This window comes from Monodon monoceros, unplaced genomic scaffold (assembly GCF_005190385.1).
Source record: "Monodon monoceros isolate NGI ecotype Baffin Bay Population unplaced genomic scaffold, NGI_Narwhal_1 Super_Scaffold_3, whole genome shotgun sequence".
NCBI classification, from domain to species: domain Eukaryota; kingdom Metazoa; phylum Chordata; class Mammalia; order Artiodactyla; family Monodontidae; genus Monodon; species Monodon monoceros.
Genome location: NW_021703780.1, coordinates 40531961 through 40546851, shown reverse-complemented (window position 1 = coordinate 40546851; position 14891 = coordinate 40531961). Strand labels below are relative to the sequence as shown.

General features: G+C 40.4%; 1 protein-coding gene across 2 annotated transcripts in view; it reads right to left on the bottom strand.

Annotated features, from left to right (window-relative positions):
- Positions 1-735: 735 nt before the first annotated feature.
- VPS52 (VPS52 subunit of GARP complex) overlaps positions 736-14891 on the bottom strand; it is a 21193-nt gene continuing 7037 nt past the window's right edge. Inside the window, exons 18-20 of one of the 2 annotated variants that reach the window (XM_029243184.1) lie at positions 1994-2105; positions 1658-1776; positions 736-1453 (exon numbers count right to left, since the gene is read on the bottom strand). In XM_029243184.1, the coding sequence (XP_029099017.1) occupies positions 1307-1453; positions 1658-1776; positions 1994-2105 (378 nt within the window). In that variant the 3' untranslated portion in view covers positions 736-1306. The remainder of the gene's footprint in view (positions 1454-1657; positions 1777-1993; positions 2106-14891) is intronic. The other variant, XM_029243185.1, reaches the window with a different exon arrangement.

Genomic DNA, 14891 nt, shown 5'->3' with positions numbered 1-14891 from the left:
TGTACTCTTATTCTCTCTGCCTCCGCGGGCGGGCTGGGCCTGCATCCAGACTGCCGAAGCGGGGCCTGGGAGGGAATGATTAGGCCATAGGGGCGGAGGAAACGTCGCCAAATTACCATTTTCCCCTGACTGCCCAGGCCTTCCCCCTTAGGACTTAAGGCGCCCCCATGTCTCCCCAGTCTAGAGTCTCAGTTCAAACGAGGTGTACAGGCAGCGGCAGCAGGCAGGCGCCGAGTCATAGAAATGGATGAGATGGTCACATTGCAAACCTGGCCTACTAATGCCCCAGTGGTGTGGGTACCGCAGCCCTCTAGCAAGTGGCTGTGACAACCACATCAGAGGAGCTAGGGAGCTGACACTGACGGAGAGGAGGCAATCCCAGGGTCAGCCTGAGGAGGCAGGAGGCAAAGAGAGCTGGTGTTGGTGTCAGGGAGCCAAGGCAGACCTTGGACAGTGCCCAAGGTGGCACAGCCCTTGATGCATCTGCCATCTTAACCAGGGCCATTTCCTCCACCAGGCTGGATACTCATGAAACAGTCTCCACCCTAAAAGCACTACAGCCACTCTTTTGGCCTGAGGTAGCTAGAGGTGAGAGGTAACCATGTGCCCCTACTTTCTGGACACCCACCAGAAGGGATGTAGGCCCAGGAGGTAGTCAGAGAGCAAAGATGACCCTGGAGCAGAGATGGGGCTACTTGAAGGCCCCAGGAGGAAGGAGAAAAGAAATGGGAAAAGAGTGTTATGTCATGTTAAATATTTATTGTTTTCTGCAGACTGACCTTGGTGTAACTCTCAAGCCAGGAGGGGACTGGTTAGTGTTCAAGTTGCTGAGACCTTAGGTCAAAAAGCTACAGAAAAGAACTCACTTTAAGGGAAAAAAAAAAAAATCAACCATTATGAGGCAGTCTCCCCTTGCCACACCAATTCGAAGAGTCGAGGCTTCACACCTCATAACATGGTGACAAGAGCTCAGTGAACCAGAAGGTTTTACTGGGAGAAGAAAAAAGCCCTGGGGGTGGGGCAGTGGAGGGAAAGAGGAATGACAAAACTGGAAAAATAATAAAGGTCATTTAGGAAGCCCAGGAGGAAGTGGTCCTGGGAAACCTGAAGACATGGGAGATTCTGAAAGCCAAAGGGATTCAGCTTATCCTGATGAGGCAGGGTCCTGGGAATGAAGGAAGGGTGAGGCATGTCAAGGACCTGGGAGGCAAGGGAAGAACTGGAAGGGGGCCCCCAGGTGAAGAAGGGTATGGGATGGGGCACAGAAGTCCATGGAGAGGGCTGGCGGCTCCCAGGGTCCGGCGCATCAGAAGTTGGGCTTGTGCTTCTTGAGCTCCACCATGAGGTGGTGGATGTTGATGAGCTCGGCCCGGGCAGGCAGGGCTCGGAGCTGCGGCTGAGACAACACCCGGTGGAAGCGATGATAGAGCTGGATCAGCTGGGTCAGCGCTCCCTGCTCAGAGAAAGTCACAGAGATGAGAGTTGGGGTGGTGCTAAGGATGATGAGGAGGAGTCAGGTTAGGGCTCATCCAAAACTTCGGGCACAGCTAGTAGTTGAAGATCAAGGGTCATTTGTATGATTCTGAGCCCAGAGAAAAGAGGGGGGACAATCAGTGATGGGGTGGGGTGGGAGTGGGGACTGGGAACTGCAGGTCACCTGGATGATACTGGTTCCATTTTTGAAGTTGGTGAAACTCCGCATTACATCCTGACTCAGAGACTCCACTGATGATTTCCAGGAACTACCAAAGCCACGGATTAGCTGAGTAACCCGGGCTGAGAGTAGGAGGAAAGAGATCATAGCTAAGTGATATTTGATCCCTCCACGTCTTCCCCAAGGCATAGCCATCCTCACCATGCAAGCCCTCTTTCCTAGTGTTCTCCCAAACCACTCTTTCCTGCTCGACACCCTCCCCATGTAATCTGCATCCTTGAATTTTTCTTTTCCATTCACCTTTCCACTAACCCCATCACAACCACCCCATTCTCAGACCTTCTTCCCCTCGAAGTCGTTCAGCTTGTCCACGCTCAATCAAAGCCTCAGCTTCCTTCACAAATGCCACCAGACCCCCAAAGGGGGGAGACAGCAATTCTTCAATGAATTCCTGTAGAAACATACACACGTACAGAGTTGAGTTTACTGGTGTTGGCAGATTTTCCCCAATTCTGGCACATGCCCAACTTGGTCCTTAGAAAACTCCCATAACAGAACAGCTAAACTCTGCAAAGGTCATATACTTTAAGACACTGCCAGACTCACAAGAAGTAGGGGAAATCTCCAAGGATTACCCTCCTCAAAAAAATTTTTTTTTAAATTACATTTGAAAAAAATTGAGCTGGGAGCAGAGGGCTGGAACCAGAGAAGTGGACAACTGGGAGAGGCAGGGCTACAAGAAGGCGAGTGGCCATGGCAACTCTGCTATCGGGAAGCTGAGCCTAATGCTAGCCTTGAGTGGGGATGCTGAGCCTGGTCTCTCACAAGAGCCTCAAAGAGGTGCCAATGTAGACCCAGGTGGACGGCATCTTTCAGCTATTGCAGAAGGAGAGGTAAATCTTCTCTGAAATCTCCTCGATCCCAATTTAGGCCCCTATGACTGCTTAAGACCAAGAAAAGAACTCAAAGATCACCAGTCACAGAAGAAAGCAAGCTACCACGAGAGTCAGCACAGACAATAAGCAATGGACTTAGACCTCCAAAGACTGCCAATGTTAGAACTGTCAGATACAGAGCAGCTGTACATTCTGTAAAAACTGTTCAAAGAAGTTAAAGGTACAGACACAAACATGACCAATTAACAAGATTAGGAATGGAAGGACTTGAAACAAAACGGAATTTTAAAGAAATGATTTAAAATTTTTTAAAAAGTCAACTGGCTGAATCGCAGATTAGAAATACCTGGAAGCATGATAGAGCAAATTGGAATTTATAATTAAAGAACTGACTCAGAATGCAGCACAGACAGATAAGGAGATGGAAATTTTTGAGACACTGATAAGTACAGAAATCTAATGGTCTAGGCAGTGATCATTGATGCTACTGGCAAAAAGAGAGCCAAGAAGACATTATGTGCCCCTGACAGAAGTACACACCACTACCTCTCAAATAGCCTTGTAAGAAAACTCTAATTGGAACCTGATCAAATCTTTCCATCGAATTACACATTTATGGGAAAAAAGGAACAGTTTAGGCATGCCACGGAATGCAGTCAGCAAAATCCAGACTGTACATCATTCTACATGACAAATGACTCCATTTCTTCCACAAATAAATTGCAGAGCGGGGCAGGGGGGTAAGATGGAAGGAAAATCTATAGATTAAAAAGAGACATGTGAAAAAAAAGAAAAAAAGAGAGACATGTATGGACGCATATGGATCCTGACTTGAACCACTGTTTATGAGATAACTGGGGATACCTGAATACTGGCTATTTTGAGAGTGTTTTTTTTGGCTGCACCACACGGCTGATCTCAGTTCCTCGACCAGGGATTGACCCTGGGCCACTGTAGTGAAAGCGCCAAATCCTAACTACTAGACCACCAGGGAACTCCCTGAAAGTGATCATTTTTTTTAAGTGTGATAAAGTATTGTGGTTTTTAAAACACATCCTGATACAGATGAAGTGATAGGGATGTATAGGATTTAATTCAGGGACTTCCTTGGTAGTACAGTGGTTAAGAATCTGCCTGCCAATGCAGGGGACATGGGTTCGATCCCTGGTCTGGGAAGATTCCACACGCCGTGAAGCAACTAAGCGCGTGTGCCACAACTACTGAGCCTGAGCGCCACAACTACTGAAGCCCGTGCGCCTAGAGCCCATGCTCAGCAACAAGAGAAGCCATCACAATGAGAAGCCCACGCACCACAATGAAGAGTAGCCCCGCTCGCCACAATTAGAAAAAGCCCACGCGCAGCAACAAAGACCCAATGCAGACAAAAAAAAAAAAACTTTTTAAATTCAAAATCACTGTGGGTAGGGGGGACAGGTGGGAGAAGGATGAACAGTGAGTGTTGATACAGATGAAACAAAACTGTCTGTGAGTTGTTATTGGTTGAAGATCTGTGATGGCCCCTGGGAGTTCACCATGCTATCCTCTATATAGCATGTACATTTGAAATTTCCCAAAACACAGAGTTAAAATGAAAAGCAAACAAACAAGTAAAAAACAATGGAAGGGAGGAATTAAAATAGGAAAAGAAAAAAGAAAAAAACACAAAAACAAAAAACCCAACCCAAATAGTAAGATCTGGTAAGGTGAAAATGAAACTTTTATTCCATTTAAAAATAAACTACTTCCACTTAAAAATCTTTTGTGGAATCTAATATGGTACAAATGAACCTGTCTACAAAACAGAAATAGAGCAGAAGCAAGAAGAACTACAATCCTGCAGCAGGTGGAACAAAGACCACATTCACAGAAAGACAAACAAGATGAAAAGGCACAGGGCTATGTACCAGATGAAGGAACAAGATAAAACCCCAGAAAAACAACTAAATGAAGTGGAGATAGGCAACCTTCCAGAAAAAGGATTCAGAATAATGATAGTGAAGATGATCCAGGACCTCAGAAAAGAATGGAGGCAAAGATCGAGAAGATGCAAGAAATGTTTAACAAAGACATAGAAAAATAAAAGAACAAACAGAGATGAACAATACAATAACTGAAACGAAAAATACACTAGAAGGAATCAATACCAGAATAACTGATGCAGAAGGAGGGATAAGTGACCTGGAAGACAGAATGGTGGAATTCACTGCTGTGGAACAGAATAAAGAAAAAAGAATGAAAAGGAATGAAGACAGCCTAAGAGACCTCAGGGACAAAATTAAATGCAACAACATTCACATTATAGGGGTCCCAGAAGGAGAAGAGAGACAGAAAGGACCAGGGAAAATATTTGAAGAGATTATAGTCGAAAACTTCCCTAACATGGGAAAGGAAATAGCCACCCAAGTCCAGGAAGTGCAGAGTCCCATACAGGATAAACCCAAGGAGAAACACGCCGACACACATAGTAATCAAATAGGCAAAAATTAAAGACAAAGAAAAATTATTGAAAGCAGCAAGGGAAAAATGACAAATATCATATAATGGAACTCCCATAAGGTTAACAGCTGATTTCTCAGCAGAAACTCTACAAGCCAGAAGGGAGTGGCATGACATACTTCAAGTGATGAAAGGGAAGAACCTACAACCAAGATTACTCCACCCAGCAAGGATCTCATTCAGATTCGATGGAGAAATCAAAAGCTTTACAGACAAGCAAAAGCTAAGAGAATTCAGCACCACCAAACCAGCTCTAAAACAAATGCTAAAGGAACTTCTCTAAGTGGGAAACACACAAAAAAGAAAAGGACCTACAAAAACAAACCCAAAACAATTAAGAAAATGGTAATAGGAACATACATATCGATAATTACCTTAAACATGAATGGATTAAATGCTCCAACCAAAAGATATAGGCTTGCTGAATGGATACAAAAACAAGACCCATATGTATGTTGTCTACAAGAGACCCACTTCAGACCTAGGGACACATACAGACTGAGAGTGAGGGGATGGAAAAAGATATTCCATGCCAATGGAAATCAAAAGAAAGCTAGAGTAGCAACACTCATATCAGATAAAATAGACTTTAAAGATTGTTACAAGAGACAAGGACGGACACCACATGATGATCAAGGGATCAATCCAAGAAGAAGATATAACAATTATAAATATATATGCACCCAACATAGGAGCACCTCAATACATAAGGCAACTAACTGCTAACAGCTATAAAAAAGGAAATCGACAGTAACACAACAATAGTGGGGGACTTTAACACCTCACTTACACCAATGGACAGATCATCCAAACAGAAAATTAATAAGGAAACACAAGCTTTAAATGACACAACAGACCAGATAGATTTAATTGATATTTATAGGACATTCCATCCAAAAACAGCAGATTACACTTTCTTTTCAAGTGCGCACAGAACATTCTCCAGGATAGATCACATCTTGGGTCACAAATCAAGCCTCAGTAAATTTAAGAAAACTGAAATCATATCAAGCATCTTTTCTGACCACAACGCTATGAGATTAGAGATCAATTACAGGGGAAAAAAACGTAAAAAGCACAAACACATGGAGGCTAAACAATACGTCACTATTAAATAACCAAGAGATCATTGAAGAAATCAAAGAGGAAATCAAAAAATACCTAGAGACAAATGACAATGAAAACACGATGATCCAAAACCTATGGGATGCAGCAAAAGCAGTTCTAAGAGGGAAGTTTATAGCAATACAATCCTACCTCAAGAAACAACAAACATCTCAAATAAACAATCTAACCTTACACCTAAAGGAACTAGAGAAAGAAGAACAAACAAAACCCAAAGATAGCAGAAGGAAAGAAATCATAAAGATCAGAGCAGAAACAAATGAAATAGAAACAAAGAAAATAATAGAAAGATCAAGAAAACTAAAAGCTGGTTCTTTGAGAAGATAAACAAAATTGATAAACCATTAGCCAGACTCATCAAGAAAATGAGGGAGAAGACTCAAATCAATAAAATTAGAAATGAAAAAGGAGAAGTTACAACAGACACCACAGAAATACAAAGCATCCTAAGAGACTACTACAATCAACTCTATGCCAGTAAAATGGACAACCTGGAAGAAATGGACAAATTCTTAGAAAGGTATAAGCTTCCACAAGTGAACCAGGAAGAAATAGAAAATATGAACAGACCAATCACAAGTAATGACATTGAAACTGTGATTAAAAATCTTCCAACAAACAAAAGTCCAGGACCAGGTGGCTTCACAGGTGAATTCTATCAAACATTTAGAGAAGAGTTAACACCCATCCTTCTCAAACTCTTCCAAAAAATTGCACAGGAAGGAATACTCCCAAATTCATTCTATAAGGCCACCATCACCCTAATACCAAAACCAGACAAAGATACTACAAAAAAAGAAAATTACAGGCCAATATCACTCATGAATATAGATGCAAAAACCCGCAAAAAATACTAGCAAATAGAATCCAACAACACATTAAAAGGATCATACACCATGATCAAGTGGGATTTATCCCAGGGATGCAAGGATTCTTCAATATATGCAAATCAATCAATGTGATACACCATATTAACAAACTGAAGAAGAAAAACCACATGATCATCTCAATAGATGCAGAAAAAGCTTTTGACAAAATTCAAAACCAATTTATGATAAAAACTCTCTAGAAAGTGGGCATAGAGGCAACCTACCTCAACATAATAAAGGCCATATATGACAAACCCACAGCAAACATCATTCTCAATGGTGAAAAACTGAAAGCATTTCCTCTAAGATCAGGAACAAGACAAGGATGTCCACTCTCACCACTATTATTCAACATAGTTTTGGAAGTCCTAGCCATGGTAATCAGAGAAGAAAAAGAAATAAAAGGAATACAAACTGGAAAAGAAGTAAAACTGTCACTGTTTGCAGATGACATCATACTATACATAGAGAATCCTAAAGATGCCACCAGAAAACTACTAGAGCTAATCAATGAATTTGGTAAAGTTGCAGGATGCAAAATTAATGCACAGAAATTTTTTGCATTCCTATACACTAATGATGAAAAATCTGAAAGAGAAATTAAGGAAACACTCCCATTTACCGTTGTAACAAAAAGAATAAAATACCTAGGAATAAACCTACCTAGGGAGACAAAAGACCTGTATGCAGAAAACTATAAGACACTGATGAAAGAAATTAAAGACATACAAACAGATGGAGAGATACACCATGTTCTTGGATTGGAAGAATCAATATTGTGAAAATGTCTATACTACCCAAAGCAGTCTACAGATTCAATGCAATCAAGATCAAATTACCAATGGCATTTTTTACAGAACTAGAACAAAAAATCTTAAAATTTGTTTGGAGACACAAAAGACCCCGAATAGCCAAAGCAGTCTTGAGGGAAAAAAACAGAGCTGGAGGAATCAGACTGCCTGACTTCAGACTATACTACAAAGCTACAGTAATCAAGACAATATGGTACTGGCACAAAAACAGAAATATAGATCAATAACAGGATAGAAAGCCAGAGATAAACCCATGTACCTATGGTCAACTAATCTATGACAAAGGAGGCAAGGATATACAGTGGAGAAACGACAGCCGCTTCAATAAGTGGTGTTGGGAAAACTGGACAGCTACATGTAAAAGAATGAAATTAGAACACTCCCTAACACCACACACACAAATAAACTCAAAATGGATTAAAGACCTAAATGTAAGGCCAGACACTATAAAACTCTTAGAGGAAAACATAGGCAGAACACTCTATGACATAAATCACAGCAAGATCCTTTTTGACCCACCTCCTAGAGAAATGGAAATAAAAACAAAAATAAACAAATGGGACCTAATGAAACTTAAAAGCTTTTGCACAGCAAAGGAAACCATAAACAAGACAAAAAGACAACCCTCAGAATGGGAGAAAATATTTGCAAATGAAGCAACTGACAAAGGATTAATCTGCAAAATTTACAAGCAGCTCATGCAGGTCAATAACAAGAACAACAAAAAAGCCAATCCAAAAATGGGCAGAAGACCTAAACAGATATTTCTCCAAAGAAGATATACAGACTGCCAACAAACACATGAAAGAATGCTCATCATCATTAATCATTAGAGTAATGAAAATCAAAATCAAAACAATGAGATATCATCTCACACCAGTCAGAATGGCCATCATCAAAAAATCTACAAACAGTAAATGCTGGAGAGGGTGTGGAGCAAAGGGAACCCTCTTGCACTGTTGGTGGGAATGTAAATTGATACAACCACTATGGAGAACAGTATGGAGGTTCCTTAAAAAACTAAAACTAGAACTACCATATGACCCAGCAATCCCACTACTGGGCATATACCCTGAGCAAACCATAATTCAAAAAGAATCGTACCACAATGTTCACTGCAGCTTTGTTTACAATAGCCAGGACATGGAAGCAACCTAAGTGTCCATCGACAGGTGAATGGATAAAGAAGCTGTGGCACATATATACAATGGAATATTACTCAGCCATAAAAAGAAACGAAATTGAGTTATTTGTAGTGAGGTGGATGGACCTAGAGTCTGTTATACAGAGCGAAGTAAGTCAGAAAGAGAAAAACAAATACCGTATGCTAACACATATATATGGAATCTAAAAAAAAAAAAAAAAAAATGGTCACGAAGAACCTAGGGGCAGGACGGGAATAAAGACACAGACCTACAAGAGAATGGACTTGAGGACACAGGGATGGGGAAGGGTAAGCTGGGACAAAGTGAGAAAGTGGCATGGACATATACACACTACCAAATGTAAAACCGATAGCTAGTGGGAAGCAGCCGCATAGCACAGGGAGATCAGCTCGGTGCTTTGTGACAACCTAGAGGGGTGGGTTAGGGAGGATGGGAGGGAGGGAGATGCAAGAGGGAAGAGATATGGGGATATAGGTATATGTATAGCTGATTCACTTTATTATAAAGCAGAAACTAACACACCATTGTAGAGCAATTATACTCCATTAAAGTTGTTAAAAAAAAACTGCAGTGAAAAACTGATAAACTTATGAATTTCAAAACCTCTCTCTCAACTACTGATAAGTAGACAAAAAAAAAATCAGTAAAGATATAGGTGATGTGAACATCAGAATTAAAGAGCTTGATTTCCACACCTGACAATCAAAGAATACACAATCTTCTCAAACATACATGGGGGACTTTCCTGGTGGTCCAGTGGCTAAGACTCTGTGCTCCCAATGCACGGGCCCTGGGTTCGACCCCTGGTCAGGAAACTAGATCCCACATGCCGCAACTAAGAACCGGTGCAGCCAAATAAACAAATTTTTAAAAATTAAAAAATTTAAAAAAACATTGGACCTTTACAAAAGTTGATCGTGTCCTAGGCCAAAGCAAATATAAATAAATTTCAAAAAATTTTCAAATTTCAAATATTCAGTACCAAAAGGCCACATTCTCCATCCACAATGCAATTAAGTTAGACATTAATAACAAAAAGATAAAAAACTACTTTTGGAAATTTTAAAACACTCCTCTAAAAAATCTCATGGATTGAAGAAGAAATGACTGAAATATAAAAATTCTTAGAACTGAATAATAAAAATGCTACATATTCAAACCTACAGAACTCAATAGAAGGAGTACTTAGAGGGAATTTCATAGTATTATTTTTTTAAATGGCAGTGCCACAATTTTTTTTTTAATTAATTAATTTATTTATTTATTTTTGGCTGCGTTGGGTCTTCATTGCTGTGCGCGGGCTTTCTCTAGTTGCGGCGAGCGGGGGCTGCTCTTCGTTGTGGTGCGTGGGCTTCTAATTGCGGTGGCTTCTCTTGTTGCGGGGCACAGGCTCTAGGGCACACGCGGGCTTCAGAAGTTGTGGCGCGGGGGCTTAGTTGCTCCGCGGCATGTGGGATCTTCCCGGACCAGGGCTCGAACCCATGTCCCCTGCGTTGGCAGGCGGACTCTTAACCATTGTGCCACCAGGGAAGCCCAGGAATTTCATAGTTTTAAATCTTCCTGGATGTGTGTGCTGGCAAGTTCTAAGATACTTCCAAGGAAGAGATCATTTCAATCTCAAACTCTTTCAGAATAAAAAGAATGAAGAAATACTTCCTTCCCACCTTCTTCTACAAATCCAGTATGACTTTGGTACCAAAACCACACAAGTACAAGTACAAGAAAAGAACATCACAGGCCAATCTCACTTCTGCACAGAGAAGCAAAAATTCCATATGAATTAGACCAAATCCAGAATGGTTTAACATTCTAAAATCTACAAATGTAATATACCACACAGATTTTTTTTTAATTGAAGTATAGTTGATTTACAACATTGTGATACTTTCAGGTGTATAGCAAAGTGATTCAGATATAGATATATATACAGATTGATATATACATTCTTTTTCATATTCTTGTCCATTATAGGTTATTACAAGATATTGAATATAGTTCCCTGTGCTATACAGTAGGTCCTTGCTGTTTATTTTATATATAGTTGTGTGTATCTTAATCCCAAAGTCCTAATTTATCCCACCCATGACATAATAGATTTTTTAAAACTTAAATATATGATTACCTCAATGTATGCAGAAAAAGCACACATTCTTGATTAAAAGTTCAATACCCATTCATGATTTTTTAAAAATTAATAACTTTTGGCATACTAGGGATCGAAAGGAATTTTCTTCACCTGATAAAGGATATCTATAAAAAACCTACAGCAACAGTACTCTTAATGCGGAAATGATGAAAGCACTCCTTTTAAAATTAGGAAGAGATAAGCATTCTCACTATCACCACTTCTGTTCAACCATTCAGCTTTGTACTGGAGGTACTAGCCAATGCAGTAAGAGAATAAAGACATAGAGAAATTAAATACATAGGGATCAGAAAAGAAGAAATAAAACTGTCACAATTCAGAGATGATGAACGCCTACAAAGAAACACACACACACCTCCAAAAATATTATTAGAAATAATTTAGGGGACTTCCCTGCTGGCGAAGTGGTTAAGAATCCGCCTGCCAACGTAGGGAACACGGGTTTGATCCCTCGTCCAGTAAGATCCCACATGCCGCACAGTAACTAAGCCCATGAGCCACAACTATGGAGCCCGAGTGCCACAACTACTGAAGCCCGCGCGACTAGAGACCGTGCTCCACAACAAGAGAAGCCAACTCAGTGAGAAGCCCGCGCGCCGCAATGAAGAGTAGCCCCTGATTGCCGCAACCAGAGAAAGACCGCGAAAGCCTCCACGCAGCGATGTAGACCCAGCACAGCCAAATATAAATAAATAAGTTAAAAAAATAAAAATAAAGTTAAAATGATACTTAAAAAAAAGAAAGAATTTTGGAAGGTGGCTGGCTATATAATCCATGTACAAAAATCAACAGCATTTCTACACACCACTTCAAACAAGTAAATTTCTTTTTTAAAACACAATATTTAAGGAACAACAGTTTATTTAAAGGACAAATCCTAAAAGAATAAAGTCCAAACAGAGAGGAAAAAAATGTAGTTATTACTTCTAGTAATTCCTAGTATTATTCTTAGTAATTATCCCTAAATAAATGTAGATTTACTTCTAGTAGGAAAAACTATGATTAAAAACTCTTAGCGCAAGAGTGATTAAAAGGAATTTTCTTAACCTGATAAAGGGCATCTACAAAAAAACCTACATCTACATTACTCCTAATGAGAAAATGATAAAAGCATTTCTTTTAAACTCAGGAACAGGATATTATTCAACTATTAAACTGTCATAGAGGTCCTGGCCAGAAGAGTAAAAGATCAAAGACATAAGAAATTAAAGGTAAAGAATTGGGAAGGATTTATGTATTCCTAGTAGGACTAAAGCTACATATTACACCTACCTAGGAGCAATTCTAACAAAAGGTTTGCAATATCTTTGTGCTGAAGGCTATAAAAGGTTATCAAAAGACAATAAAGAATATATTTAAAAATGTAGAGAGGGGCCATGTTCCTGGATGGGAAGTTTCAATATCAAAAAGTATCAATTCTTCTAAACTGATCAATGCAACTACATTCAAAATCATTAATGAGATTTTCTGAAAACTTATAAGCTGATCATAAAATTTACATGAAAAATCAAAAGGCCAATAATACTCAAGATAATGATGAAAAAGAAGGTAGGAGAGGGAAGTCCCTGGCAGTCCAGTGGTTAGGACTCCGCACTTCCACTGCAGGGGCATGGGTTCAATCCCTGGTTGCGGAACTAAGATCCCACAAGCTGCACGGTGCCACCAAAAACAAAACAAAACAAACAAAAAAGAAGGTAGGAGAATTTGTCCTAAAAGCATGATAATTAAAACTGTTTTGCAGGTAGACAAATTGATGAGTGGAATAGACTAGAGGCAAGAGGCACATGTTTGTGGAGTTTTGCTGTGTGACAGAGACAGGACTACAGATCAAATGGGGAAAGAAAGGGACTTCCTATAAATGGTTCTAGGCCAATCATTTTTCCAAACAGAAAATAATTAGTTTCCTACCTCACATCATACACAAAAATCAATTCTAGGTAAATTTAGGGCTCAAAAGTAAAAAGCAAAATTCTACAATATTAAAAAGAAAATGAAGTATAATATTTTTCTGGCTTTGGGGTAATTAGGGATTCCTTAAACAAGACACAAAAATAAGGATTATTAAATTCATCAAGTTACAATTAGAAATTTCTGTTCATCATAAGACAACATAGAAAAAGTAAAAAGGGGAATTCCCTGGCAGTCCAGAGGTTAGGACTCTGCACTTTCACTGCAGAGGGCCTGGGTTTGATCCCTGGTCAGGGAACTAAGATCCCACAAGGCTCGCAGAGCGGGCAAAAAAATTTCTTTAAATAAAATTAAATCAAAAAAAAAAAGTTAAAAGATAAAACACCTCCTGAAAGGCATCTGCAACCTATACAATCAACAAAAGATTAGTAGGTAAATGTATTAAGAACTCTTATAAATCAATAAGAAAAACACAAACAGCCCAAGTTTTAAAAGGTCAAATGCTGACAGACATTTTACAGAAAAGAAAAATTTGTATGGTTACTTAACATTTGAAATGATGCTCAATCTCATTAGTAATCAAGAAAATGCAAATCAAGCTCCCAGTGAGACACCTACCAGAAAAGCAAAGATAGTCTGATCTATCATATGTTGGAGAAAATATGACTCATTGAAAATTCTTATACATTTCAGGTAAGGAATAAACTGGTCCCATCACTTAGGAAAACAATTTGGCATTGTGTCATAAAGTTGAATACTAGCTAGATGCAGCAAGCCTACTCCTACCTCCAAGAGAGATTCTTTTTTTTTTTTGCGATATGTGGGCCTCTCGCTGTTGTGGCCTCTCTCGTTGCGGAGCACAGGCTCCGGACGCGCAGGCTCAGCAGCCATGACTCACGGGCCCAGCCGCTCCGCGGCATGTGGGATCTTCCCAGACTGGGGCACGAACCCGTGTCCCCTGCATCGGCAGGCGGACTCTCAACCACTGCACCACCAGGGAAGCCCCAAGAGAGATTCTTGATAAAACTTTTGATATATCTATGTGTGCTAAAAGACATCATTGTTCATAAAACAATGCTCACAGGAGCAAGAAACTGGAAATAATCCAAATGTCCTCTGTTATATTCACACAATGTAACATTATATTGGTGAAAAAGAACGAGCTACAGCCATATGTCATAACAGGACAATACTAGAAAAATTATGCATGAAATAATCCTGTGATTCTTGCTTTTATGGCACTCAAACCCAAAACCAAATAGTTAGTTTTTGCATACCTATAGCCCTTTTTTTACTTTTTTTTTTTTTTGGCCACACTATGCAGTATGTGGAATCTTAGTTCCCCAACCAGGGATCAAACCCGTGCCCCCTGCAGTGGAAGCACAGAGTCCTAACCACTGGACCACCAGGGAAGTCCCTATGGCTGTATTTTTAAAAGCCAGGGCATGATAAAGACAACATTTAGGTCAAGAGGTCCCTCTATGTGAGACGCAGGGTGATGGGGTGGGGTTTATTGCCAAGGTGTGTGGTAGGTTCATGGATGTCTATATCATTAAAAAAATACAAAAGAAGGGCTTCCCTGGTGGCGCAGTGGTTGAGAGTCCACCTGCCGATGCAGGGGACACGGGTTCGTGCCCCAGTCTGGGAAGATCCCACATGCTGCAGAGCGGCTAGGCCCGTGAGCCATAGCCGCTGAGCCTGCCCGTCCGGAGCCTGTGCTCCGCAACGGAAGGGGCCACAACAGTGAGAGGCCCGCGTAGCTAACGGCCCCTACACACACACACACACACACACACACACACACACACACACACACACA